Here is a 19,691-nt window from a genome sequence, read left to right on the forward strand (position 1 = left end):
AAGTCTGCTAATCCCCATGCCCCATTCCCCAGAAATGTACTTGGCCCTGAGTTTCTCAACATTGCATCAATAAGCTGGGAAACTGGAAAGTTCAGCTAGAATGTGGGAGCAACAGAATAAGGAAACAAAAAAGATCGTGACAAATTAGGAAATTTGTGGCTAAACTTGAGAAGGCTGCCTAAAATCAATGCCTCCATTTATGAAATCTGAGGACCATTACCTAATTCTAGAGATCCTTATAGAGACAAATGTAATAACCACAAGGGATCAAGGAAACGTTCCTGGTGATGATGAAGAAACTGACTCCCTTGGATGTCTAAGTAGTGATTTTGTCACTGCCACTGACTTGAGTAGAGAGTTGCATTAGAGAAAAGTAGTTATGGGAAATTAAAAAGAAAGTGATAAGAAAATGGCATGCAAGAATCAGATTTGAATTTCTCTACCGGGACTTCAGGTACCAGGTTATTCCAAGGAAAGCACTTTGTAAACCAATCTATAGCAATCTGAGTTATTTAAAAAAATAGAAATGAACATTTTATTGATGTACCAACATACCAATTGACAGTTTGAAAGGGTGATAATATGCTAATACTATCCATTTCTTCAAAGAGTATGCCGTGCATCTGAAATATCTCTTAAGTGACATGATGCCTTAATAAATTTAGGAAATGGATTTCTCTTTCCACATTAGCTTTTTTACTCCATATTCTTCACAAAATCCACATCTTTCTTAATAGAAGCTTTTAGCACTTTCCAGTGGTCTCTGTGACTATTTTCTTTTCAAAAGGGGAGCTCTTTCTAATGCCCAATTTACCTCAGCGCCAATTTCCCCAAGCAGCAAGGCTATGGAAAAACAAGAGCACTCTGTTTCTTCTGATCTGCTGGAAGAGCATTCCATGACTCTTCTTTCCATTCATCGTTTCCAGAATAGAGAAGACAAATCTGGTACTGGCATAGTTCATCTTTAGTGTAGTAAAACCTGCTTTAGCATTAGGTTTGACAACTTCTGTTCTGTTCTCTTGGATTCTTCCTGTCAAGTTTTCAGCTGCTCCTCAGAAAATTCCACCGTAAGTATGTATCAAGGAGGTGATGATCTTCCCTGTGTGGTCACCACTAACTCAAGCTGGACCCAAGCCCTTCACTTCTTCAACAGAAGAGTTTGCTTCATCAAAGATTTTGTTGAGGATTGTACACAGCTTTTAAAAATTTTTTTAGATGTGATTGGGATGTTAGAGTTGACCAGAACTGCAACAATACAGACCATGGCTTTTGGGGCAACATTTGGCAGAGGCATCAAGCAGCTAGAGCCACAACAATTGGTGTTGAAAAGGACATCAGGAATCGTTCCTGGCTTTTTTTGGGATTCCTGCAGCAATTACAACAATACCACAGTCTTTCAAGCAATCTGCTTCTATGTTACCTTTCATAGTCTCTGATCTCAATGTGCCTCTGATCAGCTGCTATACTAGGTATATGAACAATGTCATAAAGTGTTAATTGGCTCACTAAAGGGTTATTCTTCAAGGGAAGTGAAAGGGGTTATTCAATAGCACCTAGCACAGCTACTTTTAGCATTGTTCTGTGCTGGGATGCTAAGACTATGGAGCAGAAGTTATTAAGGCAACAACAGAGGGTGCATGTTTGGTGTGGAGCAGAAGACAAACCTGTCACAAATATGAATTCCTATCAGCAAAGAAAGGAATAAAAGAGTTACAATGGCGGTAGTATACTAGATTATCCTGCCAGATGGAAGAAAGGGAATGAGTTCCAGAAATAGATGACAAGCCCAACAGGGAGGCATGATATAATTGTGATGGGGAGAATCTCAATTCTCTGAGCATCTCTTAGAGCTCTTTTACAGAGAAAATTTTGATTTTGGAAGGTTGATTTCAAAGAGGTTATAGATAGGAAGGAGGCTCAAGTGAATGGGATGCTCTCAAGATAAAGGTAATGATACAAACAAAAATTATTCTGATGAAGAAGAAAAGGGGGGACTATCTAAAGACAAAGTTATGGATGAACAAGGAACTCACTAATCAATTAAGAATTTTAAAATACATGTACAATGTAAGACTGAAGCAAAGGTAGATAACAGGATAAATAAAAAAAGGAGTGGTACAGTTCTATGAGAATGCTATCAGAAATATTGTCTCAGAACATCTGAGGCTAGTAATCAAGGCTAAGGATTATTAAAAGGATTTTTTTTTTTTTACCAAAGCTGTGTAAGAATCAGAAAGTAATCAATATTCAGGAAAATTTTGCAGATACTTGCAAGCAGTTAAGGGGAGCAGCTGAGTCTGGGCACTTAAGTTGTATCTAGGAACTCCAGAGTTGGGGGTATGTGTGTAGGTTGGTTGTGGATGGCCTGGTTCTTGCTACATGATGTACACATGTACATGTGTAGCCCGTGTGGCAGTTGTTTTACAATATTTAGATTACGTTCCTTTTGTGCTTTAGGTCATGAGTAAAGACTACACAATTAAGCTATGCTTATGATTGGCTTCATTATGCCATCACTGGCACTCCCCCCCCTTCTCTACTGCCTCTAGGATCAAATATGAATGCCTCTTTTAAAGTCTTTCTTAACCTAGTTCCAACCTGCCTTTCCAGTTTTATAAAATATTCTTCTTCCTGTACTCTATGGTCAATCAAAATGGCCTTTTTACTTTTCCTCATACACGATACTATCTCTTATCTCCACACCTTTGCACTGGCTGACTCCCTATGTCTGGAATACACTCCCTCTTGATTTTTGCCACTCAGAACTCTTCATTTCATTCAAGACTCCATTCAAAAAGACCCTTTTACATGAAGTCTTCCTGACCTCTGCTCCCAGCTGCTACTGCTATCCCTTCTAAAATTAAGTTGTATTTATTCTGTATATATTGTTTACACATACATAATACATGTATGTATATATGTCTTATCCAATAGAATGTAAGCTCCTTGAGGGTAGGGACTATTTGATTTTTGCCTTTGTCTCCCCAGAGACATAACATAGTATTTGGCATATAGTAGGTGCTTAGTAATTGCTTGTTAATTGATTATTTGATGATCATGTGATTAAGTTTCCCTGAAATTCAGCAGACCAGGGAGGAAAGAATAGTTTTCAAGGTAACTAAGATGAACTAAGATTCTAAATGGATAAATCCATACGGACTGCACTCTCTAGATTAGTAAGATAAGCAGCTGCTTGAGGCAAGGGAGGGAGCAGTTCTCTGAAAACCGTGTAGAGACTGGTGTCTTCCTTGAGCCCTTTCTGGTACTGGATATGTACACAATTGCTCGTCTTACTAGTGCTTCCTTCTTATTGTTGAAAAAGAGAAGACTAGGGGTCGCAGTGCCCCATGATGTGTTGAACATATTTGATAGATCAGGGAAATTCTACAGACTTGGGATGGCTGGGTTTTAGTCAGATATTTGACAATCTCTCGTAATATGCATGTGGACCAGATGAAGAGATATGGGTTAGATAATAGTATTGTTTGTTTTTAGTCATTTCCGATTGTGTCTGACCCTGTGACCCTATTTGGGGTTTTCTTGACAAAGATGCTGAAGCGGTTTGCCATTTCCTTCTTCAGTTCATTTTTATAGATGAGGAAACTGAGGCAAACAGGGTTAAGTGACTTGCCCAGGGTCACACAGTTAGTAAGTGTCTGAGGTCAGATTTGAACTCATGAAGATGAGTCTTCTGGACTCCAGGTCCAGTGCTTTATCTACTATGCCGCCTGACTGCCTTACATAATAGTATAGTTAGATAGATTCAGAATTGTTTGAATGATTGGATCCAAGGAGTAGTTAGTAACATAGAGATAAATGTCATCTGGCAGAGAGATTTTTAGTAAAATGACCCAGAGATTTGCCATTGACTTTATTTCTCTCAGTGAAACATAAGCTCTCTCAGGGCAAGGACTATTTTATTTTTTATCTTTGTAGCGCCATTGACTAGTACGGTGCCTGGAACATAGTACTTAATAAATATTAGTTGAATTGAACCCCATTTTATAGATGAGAAAGTTAGACTGAGCTTAAATTACTTATTCAAGGTCACTTAGTAACAATACGGGGTTTGAACCTCGGTCTTCTGACTCCAAGACCAGTGTTCTTTCTATCACACCACTCTACTTTTATAGAAAGGGTCTTATTAATATTTATTGTTCTGAAAGTGTAACATGGTTTAAAAATTTTTTTTTTTAGTAGCAGCTTCCTAAAAGGCCATAAGATGGTGATGTAACTCCATGGAAAGAGGCCATATTTTTTCTTTTTACTATAAAATGAAAAAAGATACTTTTTACTTTCCAGATCAGGAAGTTTAGGTTTCTTATTAAAAATGAGGAAAAGATACAGATTCAAAACAACCTATATACTTACAAAATTTTAGGTAGGAATCAAAACACTCTCTAATGAATTCCGATAATGTTTATCTTTCTTTTTTCATTTTTTTCAATCTAAAGAGTCATATTTTACCCTCAGCATAATATTAATAAAAAAACTAGATATTTGCTGTTCATTGGCCCATATTAGGTCTCCATATTGCACCCATATTGTGGCAGCTAGGTGGTCAAATGGTTGGAATGCTGGACTTGGAGTAAGAAATATCTGGGTTCTAATGATGCCTCAGATACTTAGTTTTATCATCTTGGGCAAGTTGCCCAACCTTTTTGTACCTTAGTTTCCTCATCTATAAAATAGGGATGATAGTAGCACCTACTTCATAGGATTATTATAAGTTATAGAGATCAGTTGAATTAATATATATATATGTGTAAAGTGCTTCGTAAATCTTAAAGCCCTATATAAATGCTAAATATCATCACCATTATTTTTATTACATGTGTCTCTGCCTCTTGTCAGGATCCCTTCCTGACTAAAAGAATGGCTGCATCTCTGAAGACAAAATATCTAATGACAAGCTATTAAGAACAGGACCAACCAGCTCCAAGTGAATTTGAGGAGTATCGATCTCATCTGTTGTCTACCTCTGGACAGAGATACCCAAAGATTCCTAGGCAAGGAGGATCTTTCATCAGGGGGCCAAAGTTCTGCTTTTAAAGGTTAGAAGCAGATTGTCATAGTGGAAAGGGCCCTGATCTTGGAGTCAGAAGAACTGGATTCATATCCCAGCTCCAAAACCTACTATCAGCTGTGTAAATCTTCCTGAACCTCAGTCTTCTCATCTGCAAAAATGGGGATAATAATATCTGCACCCCCTATTTTATAGGTATGTTATAGAAAATTGTTGGGTAAACCTTAAAGTGCTCTATAAAATGTGAGCTGTCATTTTCATTATTCCTGTGATAGGCTAGGATGAAACAGAAGAATCTTGCTAGCATAACCATATGCTTAGAGCTTTCTTTAATTCTGCAATTGGTGTAATGAGCTAGACCAGTCACGCTGAAAGGAAGGTTTATCGCTTTCCTCTTAGTTGTTATATCTATTTTGTATTTTGATATTAAATGTAATATAGAAGTATGCTATATTTAAATATTAATTATGACATGAATTATAGTATAGAGGTACAATGTGTTATATTTGTAAAACTGAGTTTTAAGTTCTCTAGTCAGTTGAAAAACCTAGAATGACTATGTGTGTGGCTCTGCCTATAAGCTTCATGATGGAAGAGCCTTGAACAATGTCTTTTAGGATACAAACATTTTCCACCAAATAAAGACTAAAGAAAGCACTTAAAAAAACCCTTTGTAGGTAGTCGCCATCTAGTCACTTGCATTTTTTTTACACAGCATTTGTTAAGAAAAGTCTCAATTTAAAATTTTGCTTTGCCAAGAAATAAGTAAGCCAAATGTATATGGATGGTGGTTAATATACAGTATATTTTATATTATGCCCATTAGGACTATCTACCACAGTGCTTGCTCATAACATGTTTATTGGATGAATGAACATATAAAAAAAATGGCATCTTATGGTCCATTACTGAAAAATTTTCTCTGCCCTTAGTGGAAATACTTAGACATCTAGGTGATGGGAAAACTGATAGAGTTCTGCCCTTAAAGCCAGGAAGATTTCATTTTCTGCCTCAGATACTTCCTAGCTGTGTGATCCGAGGCCTCAGTTTTCTCATCCATACAATGAAGATAATAATAACATCCACCTTACAAGGTTATTATGAGAATCAAATCAAATGAGAAAATGTATGTGAAGTGCTTTGCAAATCTTAAAGAGCTACACAAATGTTAACTGTTATTTCTATTATTAAGCTGACTGTGTTGGAGTTCAGGATATAGGCTAGAAGGTTATTGTTTTTTTTTTAGTTTGTTTTCTTATGGTTTGTTTTTTTCTCCTAGAAGTGGCTAATAGAAAAAAAAAATCTGCTTAGTTGAATTCTGCGTAGTTGAGTTTCCATTTATCAAGGTTCCACTGTATTATCTTGTGCACAGCACCGCAGAGCACACAAAAATAATCTTATTATCCTCATTATTTTATTTTAGTTAAACATTATGACATATTGGTTGAAATTTCCCTAGTGACCACCATTAGTTTAAATAAACTGCAGTAAATGTTATCTTTTCAGGGTTTACTTGACTTTGAACTATTCAAATTTCATTTTTCTCCCTTGGGAACACAGGGAGTTGTCACAGTTCTGTTTGAAGTAAGGTGGCTTTTAAGTGACTTGTTTTCCTCTTGACACAGTAAATACAATACAAAGCTACTTTGTCATTGTTCTTCACAGCATTGGTTATGCTCTTAACTTTAAACATCTGTCCTGTCTTCATTTTACTGTACTCAATCTTGCTTTTAACATCATCAAATATAGCATTCCTTTAGGATTTTCCCTTACTTATTTTAGTTAATCTCTCTTTTCAAACCTGTGAGCCTATTTTTCATACCAGCTGTAATCAAGCACATAAGGTTTACATAGTTAACAACTTATTTAGTTCTCTAGAAGGAAGTTCAAGGACATGCATGCTTACATATTTTAGGTGTAGGAGTTAAAAGGATTTTATTTTAAAAAAATACTGATTAACACCCTCTCTGCACCATTTTATTTATTTTTTCTTTTTTTTCTTTTTTTAAATTGTTAACACAGTTTATAACAGAGCAATTCAACCTTTTGGTCAGGTGATACTTCTTTTTAAAGCATTTACAATATGGACCACAAAAGAATTTTTTTTTAAACATTAACCAACTGAGACACAAATAATATTTATGTTGCTAACTTCACAAGCTCTTGACCTAATTGTCTCCACAGTATTACTAAGAATTAAAGGATCCTAACTTATTGTTGTTGGTCTAACGTCCTATGCCTAACAGCTTAATTTTAGACTTAACCTTGGATATCCCCCTACCAATAATCTATAATTGAATAGATCTGGTGTTAAGCTTACAAACCTTTTGACTATAGGAAATTGCCACCAAGAGTAGGAACCTTGCAGGGATACAATATCTCCGTTTTATTTTTTTAAGCCTGAAATTTTTACCAGCCTTTTTTTTTTTCCATCCCATTTATTTCTGAATGTCCCTCCTTCTGCCCTCCCCATCTAGTCTTTCCTTTCAACAAAGGTTAAGGAAGAGAAAAAAATCAGTTCAGCAAAGTTGATCAACACATCCACTATTTTTTGACAATATAAAATGTTCTCCATCTAGAGTATTCTCCCTCTGAGGTGAAGAGGACCTCCCCATCATTTTAAGCTGAAAGAATTTTTTCTCCTCCCAAAATAAAAGTATTAGTGAAAGGGTAAAAGTTGAAAGTTATTAAATTAATCTCATCATGTCTCAGTCAGATCTTAGATATAATAGGGAACCTTGGGGAGTATTTGGTATCTTTGAGGAGAAAGATTGGGGGAGAGAATTCCTTTGGACAAAGGGGGAAGAAGGAGGAGACCTCACTCTCTTCCTTCATCTGCCCTTGACTTTGTTAACTTTGAAGGGTTGAAGGATGTAGATTTCTCATAGGTGGCTTCACAGGAGTACCAGGGACTAGCAGTAGTGTCTTTGCTGAGAGCAAACTAGACACACTGAGGTAGGGGTATGCTGGAGTAAGCTCAAAACAGTTGGGGAGTCTATTGTTAATTTTTAATGTGAGAATTTGCAACTCAGAAATCATTGCCACAAATCAGGACTTGATTTATCATTCTGTTGATTACCTAGGCCTAAGAAAGTATTAATAATGCAGATCAAAATGAAAAGTGTGCATGTACACATCCCCCCACCCTTGCCCCCATCCTGGTTGTTCAGCTTTTAGCAGCACAGTCCTAGATTGCCCTATAAATATTTTTTGGGCTCAGCAGGAGTACAGTAGAAGGCTCAGGGAATGAAGTCATCACCAGACAGGAGATCCTATGGCTAATGATAATTATAATAACAACTGCCATTTATAGAGAGCTTTGAGGTTTACAAAGCGCTTTATATCATTTCTTTCATTAAAACCTCATACTCCCTTTGCAGGGGGAAAGCAGCTTGAAGACTCTATAAGGAGCTAGGCAGAAAGCTAGACCATGCAGAACAGCGACTTTGTAAGGACTCCATGAAAGAAAAAAAGAGACTTCCAGGAGTTTTGAGTTATCGTCTTTGCCTCATGTACTGACTCTTGAGCCCACTTTCCCTTAGGGAGAGTATATCACAGACATTTGGGGAGGAGATCTTTGTATCAACTGTTCACATGATGCCATTTTAGTAAATATTCCTTTCTAAAAGCTAATTAAGGCTTGCTGATTGATGGATATAAACTGATAATCAGGAGGGAGGCACACTACAGGGAAAGACATTAGAAAGAGGACCACCCCACTCCCCATCCCCACACCAGGGTCCTCTAGAAGTGGTGTCAAACTCAAATAGAAACCAGAGACCATTAAACCTTCTACAAGGATCCCTGGGGTTGCATATTGATTTAGAAAACCACAAAATGAACATTTACTTATGCTTGATTGTATTCTTTGTGGTTGTTAAATATTTCCCAATTACATTTTAACCTGGTTTTGACCACCCTGGAATGTTGGGGCAGCAATGTGGCCTGTGGGACTCTATTGGACTTGCTGATCTAGAACTTTGAGAGTAAAATTAGCAGCTGCTCTCTGAAGACCCAGCCTGGAAGTGTGAGTTGGAGTCTGGGGAATACCTGCAGGGTGCTTTTATAATTTGGCCTCTCTGGCATTGGCAAACATCGAAGTTACATTTTTGTCATTTCCCTGATGTCTGTCCATGACGATGACTGTCCTCAGATCTTGGACTTCGGAATGGGAAATGTTGACTGTATCTAGCCTAGGCCCAAACCTACCTTGCCACGTTCTTGCCATATTCATACCATGTTGCTCCATGAGTACCCTCTTCTTTCCTCCTTCACATCCCTTTCCAGTTTCAGCTCGGTGAACAATCATCAAATCAGCTCTAGCATTCCAGGATAATTAGTTGTCCTGTGGTACCAATCACTGTCTCTGACTTTCCTGTCCAGAACATTCCTCCTTAACCATGATTCCCCACGTGTCTTTTCTTTCCCTAGTACAATATAAGCTCCTTGCTTGTTGGTATTTGTATCTCCAGCACTTAGCACAGTGCCTAGCAAGTCAAATCAGGACAACAAACATTTATTAAGCTCCTATTAAGTGCCAGGCTAAGTCTTGGGGATTCAAAGAAAGGACCTCAAGAAGCTCACAATCTAATGACGGAGACAATGTGTAAACAACTACATATCAAAAAAGATATATTGCATAAATTGAAAATAATCTCAGAGGGAAGATACTAATTTTAGCTAGCACATAGGAAGTAAAGAAATTATTTTTGTATCCCTATAGTAAGTTTTAATAAATTCCTTTTTATTCTTTCATTTATTTCTAGACAAAAAATATAAGCTGACCTGAGTGAAGATAAAACAACACAGGGCCTGGGAAAACATGATGCCATTTCCATACAATATCATATAGCAAAACAACCAAAGACTGTCTATTCTGGAGAAGCTAAATACCTTGTGAAGTCCACATCTAATTTCTACAACCCCTGAACTGTGAGCAACCCCACATATAGGTTAACTAAGAAGATCAGGGGATTGTCATAAGATGTTGCCTTTTACTCAACTGCTAAGTTTCTCTCCTATTATTTTGGAATTCTGGATAGTATAGTCACTTTTGTTGAATTAGATAAAAAAGTCAATATTAAAATGTAGATTACTTGGGAAAGAAGAGAGGGCTAGCCTAATTCTATACCACATCAGCACCAGAGATTAGTTTATCAGATGAGGTAGTTTTTACTTTGGAAAAGAAAGAATTGGACTACATGAGAATGGAACATAGGTCAGATAACTTTTGATTGGGTGGAGGGGATGCAGAGCAGGAGAGGTTTAGTTTGGAGGGCTTCTTAGGGAGACCGGGCCAATGGGAAGAAGAGATTGAGAATAGGGTGACTGGACATTTCAAGGTAGATGTGGAAGGATTGTATGTAATGCAGAATTCAGATATTTTTAGCTGTACAGTTTTGCCCAGGAGTTTGATGCAACTTAATATTTTTACAATCCCAGAATCATCAAATCTTGATTAATAGACTGTCACAAATGAAAGATGTTTCTGAAACCAATCTGAATAAATAAATTTAAGCTTCTTCAGTGTAGGTTGTTTTTGTCCTTGTATTTCTAGTGCTTAGCACACAGTAGGCACTTTTGTTGTTGTGTTCAGTCGTTTGAGTCAGGTCCAACTTTTTGTGATCCCATTTGGGGGTTTTCTTGGCAAAGATGCCAGAGGGGTTTTCCATTTCCTTCTCCAGCTCATTTACGATGAAGAAAATGGGTGAAGTGACTTGCCCAGCTAGCAAATATTTGTGACCAGATTTTAACTCAGGGAAAGGAATCTTCCTGACTCCAGACCCTGGATTCTACCTAGTATAGCCACCTAGCAGTCTCAAGTAACTTAATAAACCCTTATTGCATGAATGGATGAATTTCTTAAACTAATGTTGTTATATGGTTAATACTAGGGCCCAGGTACACTTTAGGTACCTCTCCTTTATCTGATTCATTATTATGTGCCCATGACATCATGCAACTGTGCCTCAAAAATCCGGTTTATGCATGAGTCAAAAGACATTATCCATACCATTTTACCATTTTTACCTACCTCAAAGTCCTGTGGTCATGGGCAAGTGAAGAAGTATCGGGTGCAGATACAATGGGGGCTATGGTCACAACCCAGGACACAGGTGGCCCAGGCCATAGGGTTATCTTCTCACTGAACTGAAATATCAGTAGGATTTGGGCATTTTGTATATCTGGGCAGCCTTTTTGAAGGACCACATCGCTCACCTCCAGGCATGAGGAAGGGGCTAGAAAAGGTACCCTAAAAATTGTCTTCTTTACTTAACCTAACCTGCTTACCATGGCAGGTCAGAATCCTACCCTGTAGTTGAAACACAAAAAAATGTACAAAAACTTTTGCAAAGATGATTCCACTCACCATTGGTACATGAAATGTGTGCACACTTATGGACAACAAGAAATTCAGTAGACCTGAAAGAAGAAGACTTCTTGTTGCAAGAGAATTCAGCAGGTATCACATCCAAATAGTAACCCTAAGTGAAACAAGGATGGCAAGTGAAGGTCAGTTTGCACGAGCTGGAGCCAGATACATTTTTCTGGAGTGACTGCAGCAATAGGGATCATTGTGAAGCTGGCACAGATTTCACAATCAAAAGTAATCTAGTCAATAAGCTTGTACAGCTCCCAAAAGGAGTAAATGACAGAATTGTGATGTGATTGCCGCTTGCAGGAAACTGCTATGCCACCCTCATCAGTGTGCCCGTTCCCATCATGACAAACCCTGGTGAGGTCAAAGAAGAATTTTGTTAAGACTTGGAGACTCTCATCCTCATTGTGCTGCAAGAGAATAAGCTTGTAATTCTTGGTGACTTCAATGCCAGAGGAGGCACAGACTATCAACATGACAAGGGATGGAGTCAGAAATAGCAATAGCAACTGTTACTTACTGCTGAAGACTTGTACTATGTCTAGATTGTACTGATTTGTTCAATGTCTCATCGCCAACACTGTCTTCCATTTACCTAAATGCCATAAAATGTCATGGATGCATTCTCCCAGCAAATATTGGCATTTAATTGACTATGTCATTGTAAGTAAGAGAGATAAACAGGATGTGATAGTGACAAAGCTGATGTATGACAGAGCTGGATTGATCAGACTTGTTCTCTCCAAGCTAAACATTCACCTTCAGCAAAAATGGCAGGTCCCAAGGCAAGATGACCACCAAAAGACTTAACATCAACAGATCAGAGCACTTCTCCTGCATGAATAGTTTGTTGCTAACTTGGAAGCAAAGCTGAGTGAACACATGGTTGGCAATAATGAAGCAGAAAATGAGTGAACTGTTTTCAGAGATTTTTTGCACAGCACCACATTTACTTATGTGGACCAGAACCCTTGCACACATCAAGACTGGTTTGATGAAAATGAAGGGGAAATTCAGAAGCTGCTTAATGAAAAATGAGAACTCCACAGGGTTACCAGAAGGATAATACATCCATCTTTAAGAAGGCAGCATTTAACTCTGTCAAAAGTAAAGTACAAGTGAAGTTTAGAGAGATGCAGGATTCTTGGCTCTGTAAGAAGGCAGATGAAATTCACTTTTATGCTGATAGTAACAATCCAAAGTACTTTTATGGTCCCCTGAAAGCTATTTGTGGGCCAAAGACATATGCTGCATCTAAACCACCCGGTGCTGATGGAGTCACATTGATTACCAATAAGGACATGATCCTGGAGAGATGAACTGAATGCTTCTATAGTATTCTTAAAAGACCATCATTAACCAATGCTGAAGCCATTGACTGTATATCTCAGGTTGAAGTTGATCTCTAGCCGAACGTCTGGCTGAAGAAGAGGTTTTGAATGTCATTAGTCTCCTCTTTTGTGGCACAGTGCTTGGTGCTGATTCTATTCCAACTGAGTTTTACAAAGTAGGAGCTCTACTACCCATACAAAAGTTGACTGAAATCTTCTGGGTTATATGGTCAGAGGAGGTCATTCCCCTATGAGTTCAAGGATGCCTCCATTCTCCATCTCTACAAAGGAAAAAGGAAATCTGTTGTCTTGTAAAAATCACATGGGGGTATCTCTCTGTTAGTCATTGCTAGCAAAATTCTTGTCAGAGTTCCTCTTTAGAGGCTGATTCTTCCCTTGGAAGATGATTTTTTAGCCAGTACTTCAGAAAGGGCCAAGGAATGATTGAAGGGTATCTGCTGCCCAACAATTCCAGGAGAAATGCCAGCAGCAGAACAAGGGTCTGTACACAACCTTTGTCAATCTGACCCAAGGCCTCTGATACAGTTAGTCATTAAGGTTTGTGACAGATCATGGTAAAACTTGGTTGCCTGGAGAAGTTCATCAGTATTGCACATCACTTTCATGATGGCATGCTTACATGGGTTCTGGATAATGGACAATGTTCAGCAACCAACAGAGTGATACAGGGCCATATGCTTACTCCCATGCTATTTAGCATGATGTTTTCTGTAATATTGTCAGATGCCTTCAACAAGGACCAAAAGGGCAATCAAATCAATGTAAGCAACTACACTGATGGTAAATTATTTAATTTGTAAAGGCTACAAGCTAAAACTAAAGTGGAGGGAGAGTTAGTGCATGACGTTTTGTTCTCGGATGATTGTGTACTCAATGCAACCTCTGAGGCTGAGATGATGAATATGAGTGTCATCAGAGTAACTATTCTCTGCTGCTTGTGCTAAGTTTGGTCTAGCAATTAACTCCAAGAAAACAGAGTTCTCCACTGGCCAGCACCACACCATTCATCAACGGAACCATCCGCTATAGCAAATGGAGAAATTTTGGATGCTGTGGATAAGTTCATTTACCCAGACAGTATACTTTCCAGGGATGTACACATGGATGATGAAAATGAAGCTCTGAAGTAAAGTGTGAGGGAGAAGAGGCCATAGGTTGCCTACTAAACTGGAAGTCTACAGAGCCGTTGTGCTGACCTCATTCCTGTATATCTGTGAAACCTGGACAGTATAATAGTGCCAAGCCAGAAAACTGAATCACTTCCATTTGAATTGTCTTAGGAAGATTCTGAAGATGTCTTGTCAGGATGTCCTTGGACATCTTCAGTGTCCAAGGACACCGAAGTCCTTTCTTGGTCCGAACTGCCAAGCATTCAGACTATACTGTAGAAGGTGCAACTCCAATGGGCCAAGTTGTTTGAATGCCAAATGTATGTTTGCCTAAAAGAATATTTTACAGAGAACCTACACAAGGCAGTCACTTACACAGAGGTCACAAGAAGCAATACACGGACACTCTCAAGATCTCTCTGAAGAACTTTGGAATCAATTATAAGACATGGGAGACACAGGCAAAGCATGCCCAGCATCGCATGCCTGCATCAAAGAAGGCATTGGTGCTCTATGAGGACAACAAAATTGGGGTAGCTCAAAAGAAACAAGAGATGTACAAATTTAGAGATATCTTCTATCCAAAAGTTCATATTAACTATTTATGACTGACCTACGGTAGAGCCTTCTGAGCTCTTATTAGTCTGATCAGTCACACCTGGACACATTGTACATTCACCCCGACATTGTAAGATCATTTTGGTCCTCTTTGAGCATGAAGGATAAAAACATCATTTCCCCAGGTGGAATCTGGGCCTTTCAGTATCTGGCATATCTTTAAATGTAACCCCCAGTTCTCCTTAATAGATATGGAGCTAGATGTTTTAGTTCAGTGCACTGGCCTTGGGGTTAGGAAGACCTGAGTTCAAATTTGACCTCAGACACTTACTAACTATGTGACCCTGGGCATGTCTTAAGAGGCACTTAGCCTCTTTTAACTGAGAGAGCTCAGTTTCTTCATCTATAAATGAGGATGATAATAGTAATTTTTGTCATTTAGTCTTTTCAGTCATGTCCAACTCTTTGTGACCCCATTTGGGCTTTTCTTGACTATGGTGGTTCACCATTTCCTTCTCTAGCTCATATTGCAGATAAGGAAATTGAGGCAAATAGTATTAAGTGATTTACCCAGGATTACACAGTTGTTAAGTGAGTCCAGATTTGAACTCAGGAAGATGAGTATTCCTGACTCTTGGCACTGTATCCACTATAGCTGTTCCCTACCTCGCAAGATAAAATTAGATAATGTTTATGATACAATACAATGATACAATATAATGTAATATAATATAAGATATATTTATAAGGTTTTATACATCTTAAAAATCTATATAAATGCTAGCTACAACAAACCCCCAGGACCATAATATTTCAAAACAGGACAATTTTATTTACAAAATAAAAGACCCCAAAAGTACCTGTGTCTGAGTCCAGGAAGACTTGAATCTACACCCCACTCTCTGCTGCCATGAGTCTACCTCCCCCAGAAACCTAGTCAATCTTCGTGACTTTCAGTACTGCCCTGATTGCAGCCTCAACAAGAATTAATTCTAACAAGTTGTAGCATCTAATTGTGATGGAATATTATTTGTGCTATAAGAAATGACAAACAGGATGATTTCAGAAAAACCTGGTAAGACTTACATGAACTGATGCAAAGTGAGATGAGCAGAACATTGTACACAGCAACAGCAATATTGTATGATGAAGAATGGTGAATAATTTAGCCATTCTCAGTAATGCAGTGATACAAGACAATCCCAAAGGACTCATGATGAAGCATGCTATCTGCCTCCAGAGAAAGAACTGATGCCATTCCAATACAGATTGAAGCATTCTATCTTCTCTCTTTTCCTTTTCCTTTCTTCTCTTCTCTTCTCTTCTCCTTCCTTCCTTCCTTCCTTCCTTCCTTCCTTCCTTCCTTCCTTCCTTCCTTCCTTCCTTCCTTCCTTCCTTCCTTCTTTCATCTTCTTGTATAAAATGACTAATATGTAAATGTTTTAAATGATTGTGCATATATAAATTATATTGGATTGCTTACCATCTCAGGGAGTAAGGAGAGGAGAGGGAAGGATAGAATTTGGAACTCAAAACTTTAAAAAAGCATTAAAAATTGCTTAATGTATTTGGAGAAAAATAAAGTATTACTAAAAATGTAGAAAAAGGAATTCACTCTTCTACATCTTTACTGTACCTTTCTGTACTTTTACTGTACCATTTTGTTCTTTTGCCAGCTGCTGATTGTTTGTCATCTGATTGTTTGTTACTATTGCTAATCCAGTTCCACCTCAGCTTTCAGCCAGGTGTTCTGGGTCCCTTCATCCTCACCCCTATCATTGTAGCTGTATCTGGTAGATGGGGGCACACTGCTGCATCTTCCGGGAATTAGATCTTAAGAGCTGCTCCATGGAAAGTTTACTCTGATGCCTCCTTGGTAATCGTGACACAGATCTTGCGATCTTATAGACCTCCAGTCTTTCAAATCAGGTGACTTAAGGATATTCCTTCTTGGACAAGTTTCTATTTTATATGTGTATATATATATATATATATATATATATATATATATATATATATATATATATGTATGTATACATATTTATATGTATAAATTACATATATATTTATATGTATAAATTACACATATATTTATACATATATTTATGTGTTAATATTCATTATATATACATATATATTATATTTATATATTTTTATATATTTATACATTTATACATATATATTTATATATTTTATACCTATATAAAATGCTTCTGTTCATTGCTCATGAGTAATCAGTATTTTTTACCTCTTCCCTCCCCTAGCACCTGGAGGGTATGCCTCCTATTAGTACCTTTCACTGAATCTTTCTGCTTCTTACCTTCCTCCAGAGAACCTTGACTAGATTATGCACATTACCCAGACTACTCCTTAAAAACTCTCCAGAAGGCATAGAGAGAACTTCAGCTTATAGTTCCAGTATCTATTTCTAGCATCCAGACCTGTGACTCAAAGGAAGAAGGGCAAACCTGCTCTGAAGGTGACAATTTGTGTCTTTAAAACAGTATTATTAGAGAGATGGCTTGTGAGTACTTAGGTTCTGACCACTAATATTGATTACTAAGAGCCTGTCTGGTTTCATCATGACCAGATCATGCCAGACTAACCTTATTCCCTTCTTTGACAGGGGTACTAGATTGGAAAGTCAAAGGAATAACACAGACATAGTGTTCCTTGATTTCAGCAAAGGATTTGGTAATATCTCTTAGAATGTCCTTGTGAATAAGATAAAGTAATGTGAGGTAGAGAAATGATTATCGACTAAATGACTTGATCTAAAGGTTAGTGACAGATGAATGTCAGTCTGGGTGGATGTGTCCCAGGACCTATCATTAGTGCTTTTCTGTTCAATATTTTCATTGATGACTTTGATGAAAGGATGAATCAAATGCTTATCAAATTTGTGAATGACATAACTGCAAGGAATAGGTAATATATTGGACTATAAAACTGAAGATCCAAAAAAATCTTCACAGGCTACAAGTTCCATGGCATAAATGTAAACTACACCTGGGTTCAAAAATTGAATTGCAGAAATATAGGATGGGATGGGGGAGTTACAGACAACAGCTCATGTGAAAATGGTCTAGGAATTTTGGTTTTCAGCCAGAAAAAGACGGTGCAATCTTAGACTTATTTGGTAGAGGTATACTACCAAATATAGTACCAAGTAAGAGGGAGAATAATCCCCTCTGTTTTCTGATTTGGTTGGACCATGCCTATAGTGTTAGTTGCTGGGTGCCACATTTTAGGGAGGTCATTGATTAACCAGTGCACATCCAGAAGAGAGTGACCAGGCTGGTGAGGGTTTTAAAACTATGCAAAGCAAGAACTGGTTGAAGGAACTAGGAGAGTTATGGGAGTGGTAATTGTATACCAATATTTTAAAAGTCATGTAGAAAGGAGATTAGATTTGTTTTCTTGGCCTCAAAGGACAAAACTAGGAACAGTGAATGAAAGTTGCAGAGAAGCAAATTTCATTTGAAGAAAAGAAAAATCTTGCCAACCATTAGGGTTATCTCAATGTAGAAGAAACTGCCTTAGGAGATGGCAAAGTTCTCATCACTGGAAATCTGCTGGATGACCCCTTGCTATATTGTTGAAGAGGGAATTCATTTATGTAGGTTGAGTTTGGTGATCACTGAGTTTTCTTCTGACTGAGATTATAGGTCTAACAAAGGTGAAAAGGCTTTATGCATGACCCTAGTCACAGATTACGTGTATATTTTTCAAGGACTAGCTAGTCTAAATTTGGAGAGTCTCATGACTAGAACGTTGGTCTCCAGGTTCTTGTTGGGCCACAAGATCTCACGAAGACCATCTACTAAGAAGCAGAGGCCTTGGGAGCTGTTTCAGTGGAGGGAGGACATACCCATACTGATGAAATGACAGCTATTTTGAAGCATAGGAAAGAAAACAAATACCTACTACATGCCAGGCGCTGTGCTAAGCACTTTAGAAATATTATCTCATTTGAGATTCACAACACATGATCTCATTTTTAACCTAGGTAGAGGTAATCACTATTATTTTCATGTCCATTTTACAGTTGAGGAAACTGAGGCAAATAGAAATTTAAATAACTTGCCCAGGGTTATACAGCTTATTATCATTTTAGGCTAAATTTGAACTCAGAGCTTCCTTATTCCAGGCTGGCACTCTATCCACTATGTCACCTAACTGTCTGTAAGTCAAATATTTAAGGACTGTGGTCTCAGACACCATTATAACAAAAATTAGTGAGATTTTACAGTTTATTTTAGCAGGGATACCATGCATATATATATATTTACTATATATCACAATAATAGCAAGTAGATCAGGGGTGGGGAACCTGTGGCATTAAGTTCACATGTGATCCTCTAGGTCCTCAAGTGTGGCTGAAATTTGGATTCAGTCCAAAGGTTGCACTTGAGGACCTAGAGGGCCACATGTGACCTCGAGGCTGCAGGTTCCCCAGCCCTGAACTTGATAGTGGAAATTTCAGGCTATTCATGATTTCTGTTTTGTATAATGAACTATGAAACAGACATGGACAATTATTCATTATAAAAGATCCAGAGCATCACAGATCTCTCTCTTTTCTCTTTTTGTGACTGAATCTAAGCTGTAGGATCAGGCAATTCTTTGCTTTCTAAGCTAATACCTGCTTTTAAGGCTTAAAGGTAAATTATTTCCTCCTGTCAAAAGAACTAGGAGCAAATGAGCTAAGATTCTTTTCCCCTCTTACTTTGTCAGGATTTAACTTTAATGATAATAACCAAAGAAGATATGGACAAAAGTTAATTTTACTTTCATTTTGAAGCAGTTGGATGTTTCAGTAGAAAGTGAGTTGCAACATTCCATGGGAGAGTTACTGGTAAACTTTCAGCTTTCCTCATTCCTCATTTCCTCATTCTCCTGCCCACTCCCCTTATGTTTAGTTTCCAACTCCAAAGACAGGTGCACATAGAGCCATCAAACATTAGAGTTGGAAGAAAATTTAGATATTATTTAGTGTGATCCCCTTATTTTATAAATGAGAAGCAAGGTCTGATATAGTTAAATGATTAGCCAAGGCAACATAAATAGCCAGGGACTCAATCCACTGTCTTTTTTAATACTCTTTCTAGAAATGATAGACTGGCCTTCCCCTCTAAGTAGTCCAAAGTTCAGAGTTTTTTATTGCCAATGCCAGTGGACATTTATCAGAACTGTGTGGATAAGGTGAGATTGCATAGTCAATTGCCTATAGTAGTCTGTAAGCAAACAAAATATGTTTGCATGCT

The 19,691-nt window shown here is 37.8% G+C and overlaps 1 protein-coding gene across 3 annotated transcripts in view; it reads right to left on the reverse strand.

The window, feature by feature from the left end:
* The window catches only part of ACMSD (aminocarboxymuconate semialdehyde decarboxylase), an 80,583-nt gene that overhangs the window by 14,982 nt on the left and 45,910 nt on the right, over window positions 1-19,691 (reverse strand). The window contains exon 10 of one of the 3 annotated variants that reach the window (XM_072613258.1): window positions 12,970-13,017. The exons of the other annotated variants lie outside the window; for them this stretch is intronic. Within the exon in view, the coding sequence (XP_072469359.1) occupies window positions 12,985-13,017 (33 nt within the window). The 3' untranslated portion in view covers window positions 12,970-12,984. Of the gene's footprint in view, window positions 1-12,969; window positions 13,018-19,691 lie in introns of those variants that run through there. 3 annotated transcript variants of the gene reach the window in all.

Source organism: Notamacropus eugenii, chromosome 5, assembly GCF_028372415.1.
Source record: "Notamacropus eugenii isolate mMacEug1 chromosome 5, mMacEug1.pri_v2, whole genome shotgun sequence".
NCBI classification, from domain to species: Eukaryota; Metazoa; Chordata; class Mammalia; order Diprotodontia; family Macropodidae; genus Notamacropus; species Notamacropus eugenii.